Source organism: Ranitomeya imitator, chromosome 2 (genome assembly GCF_032444005.1).
Source record: "Ranitomeya imitator isolate aRanImi1 chromosome 2, aRanImi1.pri, whole genome shotgun sequence".
Classification (NCBI taxonomy): Eukaryota; Metazoa; Chordata; class Amphibia; order Anura; family Dendrobatidae; genus Ranitomeya; species Ranitomeya imitator.
Genome location: NC_091283.1, coordinates 792,741,934 through 792,762,938, shown reverse-complemented (window position 1 = coordinate 792,762,938; position 21,005 = coordinate 792,741,934). Strand labels below are relative to the sequence as shown.

Here is a 21,005-nt window from a genome sequence, read left to right as displayed (position 1 = left end):
TGATGCATCAGAGCATATAGTCATCACTCTGAATTCCAGGCTGTCAATCCTTCTGATATGTACAGCTTTAAAAGGTATGGGAGCAATGCCGCCTGTCCTGTTTGTAGTGTCTGCAGGACCACACCTGAACCTGTACAACCCTCCATCCAGTGGTGATCGGCTTAAGGTTGTGCTGCCAACTTTCCTATTGTGCCAAGGTTTAGGTATAGGAGCAGCGAACTGACAACTTTCCTTTAAGATAACCGGCTTTATAACATTCTTACAACATAGTTTTCTGATGGCTTTTGATTGGTTGGATAGGCATCCAATCTTATGGTAAATTAGTCTAACGTATGTGTTTTTGTAAACTATTTTTGCCCCGTGTCTAGGCAGGTGGAGCTATACATATACCATAGTTTCATTTATTTAATGTCATCACGTCAGCATTCTTCTTTACTGTTTTTCACACATTCGCGATTTTGCAGTCCTTTTATGTTTTGCAACAGTCTCTGGAAAACCTGACACTCGACATATTCTAGACGTGTGTCAGCGGGTACAATTTTTGACCAAGAGATTTAGTAAATAACAAGCTTTGAATCTGAAAACTGTTGAAAACACTTTTGGAGACTTCACTTATATGCTTCAATAAAATAATTGGACGGTCAAGTGATGTCACAAACCACTTGCTTTGGGCAACGCGATTTTATATGCTCTATTGAGGTTGGTTTAAAACAAAGTGCCTTTTAGAAAACTTTTTCCGTTTCATAATGAAATATCAAAACTTTTGATCTGTGCGGGTCTTGGTGTTGAAAACCCCCAACAAATACATAAAAAAAGGGGGTGCCAAAGTGCTCAATCAGGCTTCATTAGCGGTGATCTGCTCTGTGAAAAAGGGTTAGGTGAAGATGGACCTGTAGACCTCCATGAGCCATCTTCAACTAAGCTTGCAGGTCTGCCAATTGTAGAGGATAAATGAGAGTCCCACCAATCAAAACCACTGACATAATGTGATTTTATTTGACATATCGTTCCTTAAATTTGAAAGTTTCTCTTGGAGAAGTGTCCATGAGGACAGGGCTCCAGAACCAATGAGACAATATTAAAACAGAACTTTTACTGTGCATTTAAAAACAGGGAGAAAAAGCAAACAAAAAGATTAAGGATTCATAAGCTTAAACATTTTAAGTTAACTGCTTTGAATAAGGGTTGCCAACCCAAAACGCATAGTCTGTATGGATCCTTAATTTTTTTTAAATCTTTTTGCTTTTTCTCACCATGATTTTAATTGCACAGTAAAAGTTCTGTTTTGACATTTTCTCATTGATGCTGGAGCTCAGTCCTCATGGACCCTTCTTCCATTTCTGTCCTGGTTACCAGCCTGATGAGTTTCTGCACTCCATGCACCAAACTCTGACCAAGCAAGGTCTACCATGGTTCCTATGTGAGTACAAGTGGTTTTCACACTGAATTGTCCTCCCTGGAAGGTGAGCTGATTACCATTTTCTCCTTCACTGCAGTTTCTCTGCCTATAGAGACTTATCATAGATGTTCGCAATAGAAATTACGGTAGTTTTTTTTTTTGCATACTGTATGTTTCAGACTATAAGACATGCTTTTTTCCACAAAGATTTGGAGGGAAAATGGGGGTGCGTCTTATAGTTGTAATGTACTTCCCAGGAGTGTGGAGGCAGCAGGAGTCTGGTGATTCTGCCGGCCCTGGGCTAGGAAGAGGGGGTGTTCTGTGGTCTGATGCTGCAGGGCAATGATATGGCTTCCATCCCAGACTGGTGCCGCAGTATTCGATTCGGTGGTGTGGGGGTTCTGCCATTATTTTGTGAAAGCCCGGAGCCCCCACACTTCCATTGCTGCAATGCTGTGGCCACCGGGAAAATGGCTGCTGGAGGCGGCGCATGTGCAGTTTGAGATCTCAGCAATCTGCGTATGCACTGCCTCTGGGGGCCATTTTTCTGACAGCCACTGTATTGCAGCAATGGATGTGTGGGGGTCTTTCACAAAATGCCCCTGTACCACCGAGCACCGCCGAACCTTCCACATCAGTCTGGGATGAGAGTCATATCATCTTCACCACCAGCGCTGCCGATTTCCCCCTCCCCCAACCTGGTAAGCCGAGTTCGGACTGTAAGACGAACCCTCATTTGACACATTAATTTTTTTCCCTATTTTCCGTCTTATGGTCCGGTGCATCTTATAGTCCGAAAAAATATGGTGCATGCAATGCAGATCAGTTTCTAATCTGGGGGTTCTAATCTGGAGCACAAAGAGATCCATAGAGTTCCTTTCCATGTATCTAATAGACATTGTGGCTCACCATAATCTTAAGAAAAAGGCAGAATTCTTACTGCGCCCAGTTTCATATTTCAACATTGAAGCCCCCACCCTAAAAAGCAGCACATAATTATCTTCAAGAGTGTACATCAGGATATGAGGAGAGCGCTAGTATTATTATGGGATTTAGAAGGAAATTCTACCAGAAGCAAAATAGAAATAACTTAAGACGTACATTCCTGCTGATGTCTGATCAGCCAACCTGACAGCTTTGACATTAGACTGCTCTTGGCTGCCTTTACATGCTGGGACCTGTGGTTCCAGTACTATAGACGCTCCATAGATATCACTTTCTGAATTCAAACACAATCTTATTCATTCAGAAAGTGATATCTATGGATTGTCTATAGTACTGGAACCACAGGTCCCAGCATGCAAAGGCAGCCAAGAGCAATCTAATGTCAAAATGTCTAATGTCTTTCCAATACACTTTTTTTTTTTTAAATTGTTCATTTTTCTAAAGCTTATTAAAATAACTATTGTGTACTGTGCAGCATATAAATAGAAGGGAGTTGTTGGCAAATACCAGGTATTCCAGGCGCAATCTTCCAAGAACAGCTGCCATGCAGTCACCTCCGTTCTAACAGGACACACAACATTAGTCTAGTAAAAAAGAATTAAAATAAAGTTCATCATCATTGTAAAAAATTACATTTATAGGGAAGATGGCCCAGAGCACTGCCAGCAATCTGCTTACAACCACCTATGCAGACCTTATACCGCCCACAGGTGAGAGTTTGCCACAGTGTATCCTGTCTAAGCAACTGCTGTTACATTTTACTGACATAGATACTTCGCAAACTATTGGGACTGGGAGATAGTTGGGCTTCTAGACTTGAACGAATTTTAGAAAATGGTCGTTGGTGAAAATGATGGGATCTGGATAAGACCAGAATATTTTGTCAGGCATGTCACTCTCCAGAAGGAGAGACATTGCCACTTAGACCCCAGTCAGAGGCCTCTCATACAGCCAAATCAGATCTCTTGCTTTGCACTGATGAGGGGCAACGCTCCGAAACATGTGTCTTCAAATTGAGATTTTTGGTTTGCATTTATGCTAAGTCATGTGGCAAGGACCATTAAAGGGTCGATATTGACTTTTAGAATTGCTACATTAGAGTTCAAGTCCTCTACTCTTCTAAAGAAGCTGTTTGCATATTTAAATTCCCAAAGGGGCATTGCATGGCCCATAAGTCTCCTTACCCTGGCATGTCAGGCATGTCACTTTCCACAAGTAGGAGGACCGGAAGCAATAATCTTTCTGGTGAGCTATCAACACAAAACATTAATAAAGGATTGCAGCCCCTCTGAAGCCCTGTTAATCTGTGGGAGCTGGGTCCCGAGATGCATATTTATTAGTGATGAGCGAATATACTCGTTACTCGAGATTTCTCGAGCACGCTCGGGGGTCCTCCGAGTATTTTTTAGTGCTCGGTGATTTTAGTTTTTCTTGACGCGCCTGAATGATTTACATCTGTTAGCCAGCAGAAGTACATGTGGGGGTTGCCTGGTTGCTAGGGAATCCCCACATGTACTTATGCTGGCTAACAGATGTAAATCATCCAGCTGCGGCCAAAAAAACTAAATCTCCGAGCACTAAAAAATACTCGGAAGACCCCCGAGCGAGCTCGAGAAATCTCGAGTAATGAGAATATTCGCTCATCACTAATATTTAACCCTTCAGACACATCCAACTCTCAGCTCGAGCCCCCAAACAGCCGAGCAGTGAGCCATAGATTTTCTATGGAGTCCATACACCAATGCCCAAGCTGAGGTCTTTACCTCACGGTAAGACATCAGTGTGAGACTCAGGACTCAGATTTCCACTCATCATTAACACTTTACAGAAGCTCTAATATATGATATATGTTTAATATGTTTAGTTTTACTAAAATATTCACATAAAACTGGAGTTTCCAAAAAGCCAATAAAATGAGTTTTAGCTATCGATGTCCATTTTATGGTATAAACCAATAATTAACCAGTTAATTTGCAAGGAGTGGATGACCTGTCTAAGGCACGATGCGCGTATCGATGCCCATCATTCTTGATAGGTTGCATTCTTAGGAATTAAAGTTAATCCTCTTCTAAAATCGCTGCGCTCCTACTGTGTGCAAGTAAAGAGTTAACTTCAAACATGTAGTCATGTAAAAAGAAATCATTTTGAAATGCCTTTTTTTTTTCTCTTTGCTTTCTGGCCTTGTTAGGGCTTGTGCCCCTACTTCCAAGCAGAGGCTATGGCTTTACTGGTGGAGCCTCAGCACCCATCCCTGTGTAAACACCCTTATGTAAACATTGGGAGCCTGTAGAGTTGACTTGTCTTGCTTTGCATTGAGATCAGACCAGCCATGACCAAGTACAGCGTGTACAGGTATTTTCCTTTTCGCTAGGTTGTAAGAAGCCTGACTAACAAGCTAGGAAAATAAAAAAAAGATTTTGATTGTGGAGTGATTGGTCTAAGATCTGGAACATTAAATCATGTGAAACACAAACCAAGACCCATCACATGGACCTCAGTAGGTCCTTCAACCGCAGTATCCGAGAGCTGCCCTAAGGCTCCGTTCACACCTATATGGGATGATCACAGATTTCCTCATATCTGTCAGAAACACATTGGGTCCGTCAGGTGGTGTTACATGTGACAATAGATGCTAATGACCTAATTTTAGCTTCCAGACCCCTTATAGATTGCCTGGATAGGAGCTGAGCCTTGTCCCTTTCTTGCTCACAACCAGTGTATGGTTAGAATACAACTGACTGCAGCAGGAACCTCCCCCCATCTGCTCTGTTTGTAGTAGAGACTGTTAGGCTATATTCACACTTTGCGGATTTTGCTGCGGATCCGCAGCGGATTTGACCGCTGCGGATCCGCAGCAGTTTCCCATGAGTTTACATTTCAATGTAAACCTATGGGAAACAAAAAACGCTGTGCACATGCTGCAGAAAAATCCGCGCGGAAACGCTGCGGATTACATTCCGCAGCATGTCACTTCTTTTCTGCGGATTTTCAGCTGCTCCAATAGAAAACTGCAGTTGAAAATCCGCAGAAGAAAACGCAGTAAAAACCGCGATAAATCCGCAGTAAAAACCGCGATGGGTTTTCACTGCGGATTTTGCAATTCCGCTGCGGAAAAATCCGCAGTGGAATCTGCAAAGTGTGCACATAGCCTTAAGCCTTGCTCACTTGGCTTAGCCCACCGATCCCCCACATGACAGCCAATCATGGAACAGATGGGCAGGAAATGAGACAACTGTGTTGCCCACTGGTCATCTCAGGAAAATGCAGAGAATCTCCCTGATTGTCAAACAGTAGGGACTAGATTATCTCTGGATTACTATAAATCATTTATTTCTGGTTTTAACTGAAAGACTTTAAAATGGTTTGTATTATAATATAGAAAAAAATGAGAAATTTACTTATTTAAAGGGAATCTATCACCAGATTTTTGCTACTTCATCCAAGAGCAGCATGATGTAGGGGCAGAGACTCTGATACCAGCAATGTATCACTTGCTGCTGTTCTGAAAAAAAAAATCACTGTTTTCTCTGCTACAGACCTCCCAGTTCTCTGAATGCTGAGCTCTGTATAATCCCTCCCACATCACTGACTGGCTGCTTTTATGTGTACACTGTGCATAGGCAGAAAACTGACAATCAGTGGTGGGGGTGGAGTTATACAGAGGTGATGAATATGACTACCTGTCAGTAGGTTTATTAGTCCTCTAGTGATAATCTCCTGCTAATAAAACTGTGATTTTTATCAAAACTATATCAAGCTGCCCATTAAGTGATACATAGCTGGAATCGGGGTGTCTGCTCTTACATTCTCCAGATCTCGGATTAGGTGGCAAAAATTTAGTGACAGATTCACTTTACGACTTGACCATGTAGTCCTGGGGTACATAGAGCGCTGCCTCGGCAGGAGAGTACTGCCCAGGCTGGAGAGCGGCACCCCAACTGGAGAGCGCCGCTTAGGCTGGAGAGGGCCGACCCGGCTGGAGAGCGCCACCCAGGCTGGAGAGTGGCACCCCGACTAGAGAGTGGCACCCCGGCTGGAGAGTGCCGCCCTGGCTGGAGAGCGGCACCCCGACTGGAGAGCGCTGCCCAGGCTGGAGAGCGGCACCCTGGCTGGAGAGCGCTGCACGGGCTGGAGAGCGCTGCACGGGCTGGAGAGCGGCACCCCGCTGGAGAGCGCTACCCAGGCTGGAGAGTGGCATCTTGACTGGAGAACGCCGCCCCGGCTGGAGAGTGGCACCCCGACTGGAGAGCGCCGCCCAGGCTAGAGAGCACCCGTAAATTTTTCTCCTACTTGTGCGTGAAGGAGTAAGCTTCTCACTCAACTTTCTCCTTCTATGGTCATGCATGCAAATTGAGAACACAATTGTCTCTCCGCGTTAGTGAATTCCGCGGTGTATAGGGAGCTTCTCTTGTGTCAGCTGGATTTAATTAAAATGAGCTGCAACTTTTTTTTCTTTACCAAAATGGTTAATGACGACGCAGCGATGGCTGTAAGTGAAAACCGCTTCAGCCCTCCGATACGCACAACCTAGTATAGCTAAAGCCGATTTAATTTTGAACCAAAGGATGATCCTTATCAGGTTCCCATTACATTGCCCTTCTTACCAAAACAGATGGTCACTTAACTAAAGTGCTGGCAGGAGGCTCCAGCCGAACTGATAACTCTGTGCGGTGACGTCATTCTAAGAAATGAATCTGTAGCTTCACCAAGGTAGAGCTCCTGCTATCGGTTCAGTGTTTGTTTTGTAACTACTAGAAGGTGACGTAATTCTATGTAGTAACATGGTTTCATGTGCACAATATGTGGCTTTAATGTAAAATATTCTTCTTTGTGTCACTTACGATACATTACAAAGACACCGTTTGGTTAATAAGTGGTGAAACTCTGTAGCCAAAACTTCATTTTTTTAGATCATTAAAGGAGCTAATTATCAGCTATCTGCAGGATAGGTGATAACTTTAGGATCAGTGGGGGATCAAACCATTTGGACCCCCATCAGTTGCCGAAACAGAGCCCTGTTAATCCCCATTAGAAAAGAGCTGCAGTGTGCATGCTTGACGGCCACTTCATTCATTCATTCATTCATTCATTCATTCATTCATTCATTCATTCATTCTCTATGAGACTGCTCGAGAAGTAAACTTGACTTTCAAAGACAATGAATGGATCATGTGCTCTGCAGCTCCATTTTACTGGGGATAAAAATTCCTTATTCTGGATAACCAATGGGGGTCTCAATAATAGGACCGCCGTTGATCTAAAAGTTGCCATCTGTCCTTTGTATAGTGATAACTTGTTCCAATCCGACAACCCTTTTTAATAGGAAATCCTTAGGGGCGGACACAGACTGAGTATGAGTATGAGCAGTATGTGGTCCCCTTGCACCTTCATCAGCTCAATATAGATCATCTCCTAGGGTGACCATATACATTACAGAAAAGTAGTCCAAACCTGACAATTTCTGCAGGACTGGCCAACTATCCGTTTAGGGGCTTCTCAAATTTTCCCTAACATCAGGGATCTACTCCTTGCTCACCATTAAGGGGAATCTGTCAACAGATTTTTGCTATGTAATCTGAGGACAGCATGAAGTAGGGACTGAGACACATATTTCATCAATGTGTTAATTATTGGACCGTGTACTGTTTTGTTTCATACAATTAAGGTTATTATCACTGTCTGGACTACAGGGCACTGGAGCCCTGGTCCGACCACGCCCTCTCCTATGATAAGCAGCTCACTGTCAATATACAATATATACAGAGAGCCTGGTGTGGGCCGGGTTAGCTTTCTTAGCTCTGGTACATTTAAAGACTCTCGATTGTGTCACAACTGCTGCAGCCAGAAACCTAAGTAATACATCACTGGAATCGGCATCTCTCTCCTTTCATTATGCTGGTCTTAGATGAGGGATCAAAAACCTGGTGACAGACTCCCTTTAAAAATCCATAACTGTATACATTCTCCAAACTCGAGCATTCATTTGTGTGCAGAAGTCTGGAGAAATAGTTGAATGGGTCAGCCTGACGTTCATGGACAATTTTACTGCTCTCGAACAATCCACTAGTAGTTTTGAGCCAGACCAATCAGTAGATCCGTCCCTCTACGTGCCGTATAGCTGACAGTGGGAGGCAGTGTGCGTCCTCATAGAGGATCTATGAAATGAGGGGAGTTGCATTTGGGCAAATTGCAGGTGGTTGTACCTGTTGTGTGCTTTGTGCGCTCGCACTGGCGCTTTTTGGTGTTGCCGTACTACACTCCGTATTGCTATACTACTACAATGCATGGTGTGTTTAACCTCACTAATATCTCTGCATAGCTTGAACACCAGCAAGTAGGACCTGCACTGCTTGCTGAGAATTGATTTGCTGTGGGTGCTTTTACTGACCTGTGGTGTCTTTCCGTTTTCTGCTGCTTCTCCTCTATCCTTTCATGCAGAACCTCCAACCAAATACCAAATCTCCCAGCCGGACGTTTTTACCGTTAGCCCCGGCAAGCCACTTGACCTGCGCTGTCCTTACAACAACGTGTCCCTGGTGCTTTGGACTAAGGATGGGGTGAAATTAGAATCCGGCAATAGGACGGTGATTGTCATGAACTACTTGATGATAAACGAGACGGCCCTCAGGGATTCAGGGCTGTATGCCTGCGCTGCGCATAAAGGCGGCCAAAGCAATGCGCATTTCTTCCTTGTGAATGTCACAGGTGAGTGACTGGAGAAGAGAGGTGTCACCTATCAGACCTGAATACTCTGTATGTCATCGTCATTTTGTTGCAAACAATAGACTGGATTTAACAATTTGCCATTGAAAAAGATTAATGAGCCCTCCGACTCCGCTCTATTCTTAGACCAAATGTTGAAGAATTCGACCCTTTCAATTTTTTTACCTCCATTTTTGCAATATCCAAGAACTATTGTAAAGTTCCACCAAAGCTCACAAGGGTTGCATGTGGTGTTAGCTTACTTCTACGCTGCTCAGCTTTCTAAAAATTCACTTGAACAAGTCTTTTACTGTTTGGTCACTAGATAACACTAATGCAACCAATGTCCAAATTGGGGGTTTAATACAAATTTTCTTTTTTTTTTTTTCCCATTGCATTTCTGTTTACGGAGTGTGATCCTCTTTTTGTTGCAGAGGCCAGCTCTTCAGGAGATGATGAAGATGATAATGATAATGATGTTTCCGAAAATGTCATCAATGACCACAATAATATCAGTAAGTGCGTGAATGTGGTCTCGTTAGTTCTGGGGTTCTGGCCTCACATGGCAACTCTCAGAAGACCCGGATTACAAATATGATATTTTCTCCTTTTTTTGCAGAGGCTCCTTATTGGACCAATCCTGAGAAAATGGAGAAAAAACTCCATGCTGTTCCAGCTGCCAATACAGTAAAGTTACGCTGCCCGGCTGCAGGGAACCCTGTCCCTACGATGAGGTGGCTGAAGAACAATAAGGAGTTTAAACAAGAACATCGGATTGGCGGGTACAAGGTAAAGTGATGTTTTATTATATATGTCATTCAATTAAATTAGACCCCGGAATAATCCCTTCTAGTCCCTTTCCATATAGTTGCAGTGAATATGTAGAACAAGGCGAGCACAAATTTGTTTTTCGTTTTTTTCCAATTGATTTCACTTGTTTTACAGTTAGGGTTAGCTCATGGCGTTTTTTTCAGCGTTTTTTTTTAATACAAATTTTCAGATGCCTTTTACAGAACCAGCTATGTCCCTGATATTTCAGAAATCTCATGCACGCACCTTGTTTTTTTTTTTCATCAATGTTTTGTGCTTTGCATGTTTTTTTGCACAATAGAACGTGTCACCAATTTTTCACCCATTGACATGAATGGGGGGTGAAAATCTGCAGCAAAAACACAGGTATCAGGTTTTACTGCTTTTTTTGTGCCTGATCTTGTAAAATAGGACTTTTTTCACCTTTATCGGCATGCACAAAAGACAAATCTAGCATGCCAAAAACACAGCAAAAAAGCAGAAAAAATGCAAGGAAAATCAAGCAAAACCTGCTTTTTTTCTGCTGATTCTGTCCTGCCCAGAGATTAGGTTTTGCTGCAGAAAAACCCGCTGAAAAAAACGCCTAGTGTGAACTTATCCTTATACATATTTGTTTTGACAGTCTGCACTTTGTTGTTCTGATCGGATTTGTGGAAACCATCAGAAAATCTGTTGATTGTTTTTTGCGCTTACATCTGCCTAAAATGGGCCATTTTTCTCTGCGTCACCCGTTTTGCTTCTACTTTACATCCGTGTTTCAATCATTTTTTTTCCTCATCGATCTTTAAACCAAAAAGAGTTAGAATGTCTGAAGTTTATTTTTAAAATCATGATACATGGATGGAACGCTGACATAAAAGATGTCGTCCATTCTTCATTGGTTTTTATTGAAACCTCATAGACTTTGAGTCTGGTTCAGAAAACAGATTAAAATAAGACGTGTTCCGAGTCTCTTGGATTCGTTTTTTAAAATGTACGCATGTGTGGATCAATGAAACGCTGAGTCCGTGTGCTGTCTGAGATAAAAACCAAACGGCACACAGATGTGATGGATGTAGGAATGCAGCCCAAGGGTAGGATCGCATGACCCGTTTTATCGACGTCCGAGAAAAATGGTCTGACTATTCTGATCAGACTTTGATGCCACGCCGATCAAATTCTTATCAGTTTTTCTTGGACATAGAGAAAAAAAAGGAAAGTATCTCCACCTTCTACAATCAGTCAGTTTGGGGAAAATCGGACCCCACTTGGTCATAGACTTGCATTGCCACTTTTGATCCGATAGGTCTGAATTTTTCCGCCTAGCCCCACAAAACATCGTAGATACGAGTGCTATATTCGAAAACCGGAGGTACCACTTTTCTGAGAAAATCGGTTTTGTGCACGATCCATAATTATGTTCTAGTAAGAATTCCCATATCCCAAATGGTTGATCTGCTTATTTATACTGTATGCCTTTATATTATTTATGAAGCATAAGCTATAAACCAGACTATAGAGATAGCCATAATAGGATCCATCAACAGCAGCTACCTTGTCTAGGTTCCAACAGGTGATAATTCAAACACTATACAAAAGGTGTCAAAAGAGGTAAAATCGGAAAGATAGATAATAAAGGTGTACCATACCTGGTGGAGCTTTAGTTTAAGATCCTAATAAATAGGCTACTTCTTTTCTTGAAGCGCACACGGGAGAATTAAATGTAACTACGGTAACTAAATAACTGGAAAATGACCTGATCGATGCAGATTAAGGGGCAGAGTTCAGATAAATTGCAGTTCTGTCAATATTTTTTACCTAATAATGAAAAAAAAGCCTAATTATATGTGGATAATAAAAGAGCCAGGTGCAGAGCAGTTATCAGACCATTAACATGGGCAATTACCCTTAATAGCAGCAGTAGCCTCAGATATGATTGTAGTGTTTGGGTGTGTTGGGACTTTGGCCATAACGTTACTATATGGAGTAGATTAGCAAGTAAATATTTTCTTTCTCTTTTGCCGGCATCTTATAGACAAAAATGTCCCTTAAAGTGTGCGAGATGTAGCCACAATAACAAAAGGGGTAACTTCCTATTGACGGGGAAGGTTTAGATGCCCAGGAAATGTAGAGAAGGAAAATGTATTCATGCTTGTATAATCAGGATGTCCCTTGGCCTTAAAATGTCTTCTGTTGTAAATTATGGAGATGTTAGAGGCTTTGATCTCTTTGCTCGTGTCTGAAATCTTTCATGGAGACGTAAGAAATCCTGATTAGCATCTGTAGGTTGTATGTACGAACCATAAGAGAGTGTTCTTCACTGATAGAAAGAACAGTGGTGTCGTTGGCACATTGGGACCTTGTTGTAGAACAGAAGATACTGCAATAACTGGTGCGAAGACCAGTTTATAGTGGTTAGTTTTATTTTTTTTTTTAGTAACCAATGATAGTAGCCACTGAGGAGTAGACGAAGCTCAGGTTGCCCGGAGTGCCCCTCTATAAGTCTTACATTGCACCAGAAACCAGCATAGTAGAATCCAACCAACCCAATCTCCTATCCAACAAGACGTGAAAATATGGAAGCAAAAAATTCTGTTAACGTGAGGTTTTTCTTTGGATATCTCCTCTATGTTCTCTTCCTCCTAATGTGGATAGTTTTGCAACCGTAGCTATAATGATATTCAAGAAAATGAAAAAAAAAAATCTAAAAAAAAAACCCCTCTGAAAATCTTTTACCCTTTACAACAGTGTTTCTCAACTCCAGTCCTCAACACCCACCAGCAAGTCATGTTTTCAGGATATCCTTAGTATTGCACAAGTGATAATTTAATCACCCGCTCAAGCATTAATTCCATCACCTATGCAATACTAAAATAATCCTGAAAACATGACCTATTGGTGGGTCTTGAGGACTGGAGTTGAGAAACACTGCTTTACAGGATTGGAATGGGTAGAGGGCACTACGGAAGAGAGAGCCACAGTTGCTCAAAAAGGGTTCTGCCCCGTATATGCAAAGATTAAAGATACTTGGCACTCCAAAGTATGCAGTTCAGTTTTTTATTTTGGCAATCCAGATAACATGTCAGTGATGTTTTGACCCCAAGATATGGGCCTTCATCAAGCACAGATTGCTCTAGTATCGTGGTTTAGGATAGACATGACCGTGCTGAAGAAAGGCGAAGCTAATCGCATGTTGCAGGGCGCCCTGCAACATGCGATTAGATTTGTCTTTCCTCAGCGCTGTCACGTCCATCCTAGGACTTTACCACAATACTAAACCAATCTGTGTCTGATGGAAGCCCATATCTTGGGGCCAAAACATCACGGACTTGTTATCTGGATTGTTATCAGCTGCATACTTTGGAGTGTCAAGTATCTTCAATCTTTTATCCTTTACAGTCTCAGAGTACCGTCACACAGTGGCACTTTTGTCGCTACGACGGTACGATTCGTGACGTTCCAGCGATATCCATACGATATCGCTGTGTCTGACACGCAGCAGCAATCAGGGATCCTGCTGAGAATCGTACGTCGTAGCAGATCGTTTGGAACATTCTTTCGTCGCTGGATCTCCCGCTTTCATCACTAGATCGGTGTGTGTGACACCGATCTAGCGATGCGTTCGCTTGTAACCAGGGTAAACATCGGGTTACTAAGCGCAGGACCGCGCTTAGTAACCCGATGTTTACCCTGGTTACCAGCGTAAATGTAAAAAAAAACAAACAGTATATACTTACATTCCGGTGTCCGTCAGGTCCCTTGCCGTCTGCTGTGACTGCCGGCCGTAAAGTGAAAGCAGAGCACAGCGGTGACGTCACCGCTGTGCTTTCACTTTACGGCCGGCAGTCAGTGAGTGCGGGAAGCAGATGGCAAGGGACAGACACCGGAATGTAAGTATGTACTGTTTGTTTTTTTTTACGCTGGTAACCAGGGTAAACATCGGGTTACTAAGCGCGGTCCTGCGCTTAGTAACCCGATGTTTACCCTGGTTACCCGGGGACATCGGCATCGTTGGTCGCTGGAGAGCTGTCTGTGTGACAGCTCTCCACCGACCACACTGCGACTTACCAACGATCACGGCCAGGTCGTATCGCTGGTCGTGATCGTTGGTAAATCGTATAGTGTGACGGTACCCTCACTGAAAAGATCTAGCTGGAGTTTGAAACTTAAAATGCCTGATCCTTAAGATCCTCATACACATTAGCTAAACGTTGTCTGAACCTGCTGATTTTTGTGAGATCTACTCACTATCATATGTTTTTAAGAGGCCTCCCAACTCTCCCCTGACAGAATAAAGTTAGGGAACATTAAGGATTGGGAAGTTGGTAATCTCTTGATCCTTTTGTTGGGTGGAGAGATAAGACATTGCTAGATGATTGTGGCAGTATCTTGCTCACCAGCCTACTCTGCGGAGCTGGATGTTCCTGTGTGAAGGATTAGGGAGAGATGGCTGTCAGCCGTATGATCGCTTGGCCAACAGCAATATGATGTGTATGGCTAGTTTTATTTCCCCTGTTGGGGACAGTCATGGAGCCCCCCATACACATTAGATGGTAACCAGTCAGGCAGAAATTGTCAGGTTTGGACAACTTTAACCTAACCTATATAGGGCCCTTACTTACAGGCAATGCTCTATTAGAAAATGTAGGAAATTGTCTTCTTCCTTCTGAAGGAGAGCTAATTTGCAGATCGGTCATACCAGATGCCCATTTGTAGACAGCTGTTTTGGAGTTCGTCAGTACAGAGCCTAGTGTCTAGTATAGCTATTATGATAACATTTTCTTACATCTGGATGAGAGCTAATTTGCATACCTGAGTATTTCCTGTAACTAAACCTCTATTTTAAAGCTGGATCTGTTACATAAAAATCGGTACTTCTCAAAGGAATCGGTACAATCACCACCCTACTTCTTACTGGTGGTAGTAAAGGACCCCAGTAAAACCTGTCTGTAGATCGGTGTCTAGTTTGGGTACTATATTCTTTTTTACCTTCTAGATTTCTACAGTCAGTTACTAATTCAGCCTATGACGTAGCAATGACATTCCTAATTGTTCATTTATATATGTCAAGTTTTACACTGTGGTTCAAGAAAGTTCCTCAGATGCCCAGACAGAGGTATCATTGTTTTGTTCAGTAACGAGCTTGATTAACCTTAAAAGCCTATTCAGCACACATTGTGATGCTTCAACACTTTGACTCATGCAGTAATTGTGCTCGGTGGGTTGTGTACTGTACGTGTGCTTTTTATGTGCTTTTGTCTGTTGGAGTTCATACGTGAGCTCTCAGACGGCTGCGTGTTGGTACTTGCGATGGTGCCTGTGTGTTTTCACTGCACATTTTTATAGCAATATGTAAGTGCTGAACCGACCCCCTCCACAGGCCGGTCTACCTCCCCGCCTGCAGTGTATATGTAAGCACTCCTGGGCGTGCGTTCATACAGCTGTTGTGTGTGTTTTCTCTTGTATAAATTACTGTGTTGGATATCTACCTTTTTCTACTCTTTGTACTCTCCACACACTTTTACCTGTGTCCTGCCTCTTCAGTTTTGCTCCATTTACTCCTTATTGTGTTTGCTTTTCTTCTTTGCTGATGAGGCGCAAATCCATTTGTAAATCTGGACGTAATAAACAAAACGTACTTTTGTAGACTGATAAGGTTGCTTCGGATTAGTAATTCCTACATACACCGGGCCCAAACTGACAGGGATGATAAAATTAGGATATTTTAGATCAAAAACATGCAAAATGTTTTATTTCAATTGAGAATGTAATGTATTCTTCAGTTCACGATTAATTTCAGTGAGACGAGACCAGTAATGTAAGCGTGTTCTAGGGTTAACGTAGAAAAGCATATATTTAGAAATATACAGAAAATATATCCTGAATATACAGATTAGGGGTAGGCTGTATTCAAACTTCGGAAATTAAAAGTACAATTCTATAAGGGTAGGAATTTTGTGGGTACTATCTCATGTTGAAAGGGATGTAGGTATCTCATTTCTGATGTTGGTCTTATTTCTTGGTGTTGACAGTCTAACGTATGCCTTTTGGCCCCATTGCACTTTAGACTAATGTTGGCCAACTACGCCGATATCGATGGGTTCGGCCGACCAACAGTCTAATATGTATGGGCCAGATGATATGGGGAGGAGATAAGAATTCAGTATGGCCCATTTCAGACTGTTTGTTCTCCAAGAGATAACCTGTCACCAGAGATGTGTGGCAGCAGGTCTCTTCATAGGAGACACAGGAGCGAGTGCTCCTGTGTATGGGAGAGACTGGTGAGATAGTTGCCGGTCAAAAGATTGGCCAACTTAATGCTTGGCCATAACCTATCCACAGTGTATGGGAGGGTATTCCACTTAGAAAGAAGCATATCTGGTCATGTTTGATCCTTTTAGGTTCCACCTAAAGGTATTATGAGTGGAAAGGATGATAATCAAGTGTCCTGTAAACAGCTTGGTGGGCAAATCTGTCCCCTCGATTGTCCATGGCAACATTTATCTATCTTGGACAGTCAGACCACTGTCTCACACTGGGATATTGACAATGATGTAGGAATATTCCATGAGCATGATATATCGCACTATGCAGAGTCACTTTTTTAGAGTTCCAATTTTCAGTATTATGCTGTTATACCTTTCTGCATGGTTCTCCAATAATGGCATGTTGTGTGTAATGTGGGACGGAGGAGGCGATACTTGTATATGAGTCAGGCAAATAGAAGAAAACTAACACCATGTAGGGAATTTGTATGGAATTCTATACAAAAATTGTAAATTTAGATTTTTTTTTTTTCAAGTAGTATTACTCCTTAAAATATAGATTTACAATTTTTGTATTTCATTTATATGCAAATTTCATACAAATTGTTTTACAATATTCAGAAAATTGCAGGCTAGCCTAGTTTGATGGATGTCTTTATATATTTTAACAACTGTTTTTGTGAGATTTGTGCCCACCTAAGCCTACTTTTTTTTTATGTAGCATGCAATCCCTGGTCACAAAATCCAGCATTACTTTGTTTGCCCCTCCCAAAAACCAAACTTGCTTCATCTCAGGACTTAAGTTTAACATTAACAGAATTCTGTTCCCACATCTGCTGGCCCCGATAAGTCGTTCCCGCCACAACCCTTTCTACACAGGTTGATGAAGGTAAATAAAAGGCTAAACAAACAGTTTAATCGCTGGGAATTGCCTGAGTACACAGCGCTGATTGTAGCTGAGATGACTGCCCTGGAATGAAGGGCGAGTGTCCTGGAATTTAGCAGACCAGGGGCATACCTCTCTATTTAATATGGCCTTGAATCTATAGACATGCCTTCTGGCACCTGGCAGATAGCTACTCATGTTTGTGCGTCTAGGTCTTCTCTGAGTTCTAGACGTGAAGAGTCAGGATTAAGAGATCGCTATTGATTGACAGCGAATGTCTGTAAAATATTTAATGGGAATACAGAATTTGGGATAGGAGCTATAACACTTGTCACTTGGACTGTCAGGGCATGTAGAGCCTAGTCCTACTGGAGTGATTCTGTTTCTTCATTTTGCATGCCTGAGCGTCACAGGTGGATTTATCCCGAGTGACCCATTAGCTAGAGATTAACGAAAAAGCTCTGGAATGCAATTTAACATGGAATATTACTGACACTCAGTTGAGGATTTAATCTCCTAACCCCTATTACCTTGTCGTAATCTGCTATTACTCCCTATTGCTCAGTCAACTGGAGCATTGAGGAGAAGAGAAGTTGGTAGTAAACCGTTCACTACTACTACACTAAACTAGTAGTCACTTGATAAACAGACCTCCATAACAATTAGAAAAAAGTCATCCCCCAAATTATTTTTTTGAGGGACTGGTTTACCATGTAACGCATATGTAAGACTCCAACTCTACCCCAACAAAGAAAAAGGGTGGAATGAAAAGTCTATCATGTTTAGAATGTTATCGTTGGAAGGGACCTCAAGGGTCACCATGTTCAACCCCCTGCTCAATGCAGGATTCACTAAACCATCTCAGACAGATGTCTGTCCAGCTTCTGTTTGAAGACTTCCATTGAAGGAGAACTCACCACCTCTCATGGCAGCCTGCTCAACTCATATTGATCACCCTCACTGTCAACATTTTTTTCTAATATCTAATCTGTATTTGTGTCTGTCCAGCCTCTGTTTGAAAGACAATAAACATGGAAGGGTGCAGCATGAGAAGCACCAGGTGGTTTGATGGGGTTGTTGCAATGCAAGGTGGGGGGGATTAGCCTCTCACCTGGAAGGGTTGTGTACTCCTGCACAACTCCGGTAGTGGAGCTCTCCGTGCAATCCTGCTCTGTTGCTCCAGTACTGCTCCTGTACTGTGCTTTCTGGTCTGGTCACGTGGACCCAAGATACAGTCACGTGATGTGAAGTCACGTCCTGTGAAGTGACTTCAGGTCCTGTTGCCTGGAGATGAACTCTATGGCCCCAAGCTGCTCCAGCCACAATCCCCCTTAAATTGACCACATTTAAAAAAAAATAAACAGGTTCTGTTTGAAGACTTCCATTGAAGGAGAACTCACCACCTTTTGTGGCAGCCTGTTCCACTCATTGATCACCCTCACTGTCAAAAAGTTATTTCTAATATCTAATCTGTATCTTCTCCCTTTCAGTTTCATTCCATTGCTTCTCGTGTTTCCATGTGCAAATGAGAATAAGGATGATCCCTCTACACTGTGACAGCCCTTCGGATATTTGTAGACAAATATTAAGTCATCTCTTAGCCTTCTTTTTTGCAAGCTAAACCTTCCCAGATCCTTTAATTGTTCCTCGTGGGACATACTTTGCAGTCCACTTACCATTTTAATGTCTGATTTTATATTTTCTTCTAGGAGGTGCGCCACCTTCATGGATGTCTAACAGAGGTTTACTTGCCTCCGATTGACAATGCACACATGCCCACCGAGCTGAGCACTTTTACTACCAGCACTAGTCTATTTGAACACAAAGTGTCATATCTTCATAGAGATTGGCTTCTATGTCAAGCTGGTTCACCCTTCTGTCCTCGCTTCATGTTGAGCACCAGTAAAAGTTTCTGTACATATTACAGTGCCTTGCGAAAGTATTCGGCTCCCTGGAACTTTTCAACCTTTTCCCACATATCATGCTTCAAACATAAAGTTACCAAATGTAAATTTTTGGTGAAGAATCAACAACATGTGGAACACCATTGTGAAGTTGAACAAAATTTATTGGTTATTTTAAATTTTTGGGGAAAATCCAAAACTGAAAAGTGAGGCGTGCAAGATTATTCCGCCCCTTTAACTTAATACTTTGTTGCGCCACCTTTTGCTGTGATTACATCTGCAATATCACATTTATTTGATAATGAACATTCTACTTATTTGAAGTAGCCATATATACGGTAGCTCTGACAAAAATTAAGACACCACTGCAAAATGTTCAGTTTGTCTGATTTTTCTCTTTATAGGAATATTTTTGAGTAAAATGTAAATTGTTCTTTTATTCTATAAACTTCTGACAACATGTCTCTGAATTTCCAAGCAATACATTTTGTATTTTTTTTGTGACAAAGAAAAATTGTCAAAATAAAAAAAAACAGTGCTTTCAGACCTCAAATAATGCAAAGAAAACAAGTTCATCATCTTTTAGAAACGACAATACTAATGTTTTAACTCAGGAAGAGTTCAGAAATCAATAGTTTGTGGAATAACCATGATGTTTAATCACAGCTTTCATGCGTCTTGGCATGCTTTCCACCATTCTTTCACTCTGCTTCTGGCGCAAAAATGTCAGCAGTTCTTCTTTGTTTGATGGCTTGTGGCTATCCATCATCCTCTTGATTACATTCTAGAGGTTTTCAATTGGGTTCAGGTCTGGAGATTGGGCTGCCCATGACAGGGTTTTGATGTGGTGGTCTCTTAATTTTTGCCAGCACTGTATGTTCCAAGTACCGAATAATGTATTTCCAGAAGTGAAGCTTTTAATAGAAGAACAAAGACCTTCCATGGAACAATCACTCATGTTTCGCCCCCCCAAAAAAATTGAGCCTGGCCAACTTCGTTCCAGGCAATGACAGTATGTGATAGGATGGTAAAATGATCCTTTGTTGTTTGTTGTTGAATTTCATCTCCCAAACATTTATTATGCTCAAAGTAGTCCGGACAGTTCTGGTGGCGGCTTACCTCCATGGAGAACAGAAGAAGCTGCTGCTGAAATTTATTGGCGGAGTATCGAGGCCCCATATATCTGCAGCTTTGGCTGGTTTTTGTCTGGGTATTGACACCTTTACTTTTTATACAGCAAGAACAACACCATTGTGTCTTATCTTCAGTTTCAGGTTCCATGTTATCTATTGTCCCCTTTTCTTTTTTTTTTTAGAATATCTGATCAGTTTACAGACTAGCAGAATATTTACAAGATATGGATGGATCATTCTGGCCTAATCCAAGATGAGCTATTTACATTGTTTGAAGAGAAAGCTGTCCTTTCCATCTGCCCTTTTGTGAAAACCCATATACTGAAAGGGAATTAAAGGGCTTTTTTTCAACTGATTATTTCTAGCAATATAGTTTTTGCTCTTATAATTAAAAAAAAAATTGCAAATTCTCTACGCTTGTTAGTATTAATTAGTGTAATCATTGTTTTTCCCTCTACCACTCTGGTTTTTGGCCCAGAAAATTCCTCTGCAAATATGCAACGTGTGCACACACCCTTGGAGGGGCATAAAAAGTTGGGTCAAAGGTTTAGATGAGCTTTATCAATAAAACTCTTTACGTTGAATGTTTTACGCATATTGAAGCACTCTTTTTAGGTGAATCATTCTCCACATAAAACCTAAGGCCTGAGGAACGTTCTGGGATTCCTACCTAAAAGTGACATAAAGAGCCATGGCATACTCTGGATTCCCCTGATCAGAACTGTCCCTCATCACCCTAAAATGATTTCACAATATGAGCTGCTGACAGAGCAGAGGTCTCTGCTGAATAGGACTTTGTATACTCTGAAAGGAGGCTTGTTATTCCATTAAAATAAAGCGATACCTGTTCTCCCTTCCCCCACTCCATGCCATCACCGGCTCTACTCCCCTCCTCTGCATTCCTCTGTCTCTCAGCTCTCTGCAATTCTTTCTTGATAGATAGAAGTTCCTTAGTCTGTAATTACATTTGGGACCAGTAAT

The 21,005-nt window shown here is 41.9% G+C and overlaps 1 protein-coding gene across 2 annotated transcripts in view; it reads left to right on the top strand.

Moving 5' to 3' along the window:
* The window catches only part of FGFR2 (fibroblast growth factor receptor 2), a 92,032-nt gene that overhangs the window by 40,485 nt on the left and 30,542 nt on the right, over window positions 1-21,005 (top strand). For both annotated transcript variants that reach the window (XM_069753663.1, XM_069753662.1), the window contains exons 3-5: window positions 8,783-9,049; window positions 9,481-9,561; window positions 9,666-9,835. In XM_069753663.1, coding sequence (XP_069609764.1) covers window positions 8,783-9,049; window positions 9,481-9,561; window positions 9,666-9,835 — 518 coding nt within the window. The remainder of the gene's footprint in view (window positions 1-8,782; window positions 9,050-9,480; window positions 9,562-9,665; window positions 9,836-21,005) is intronic.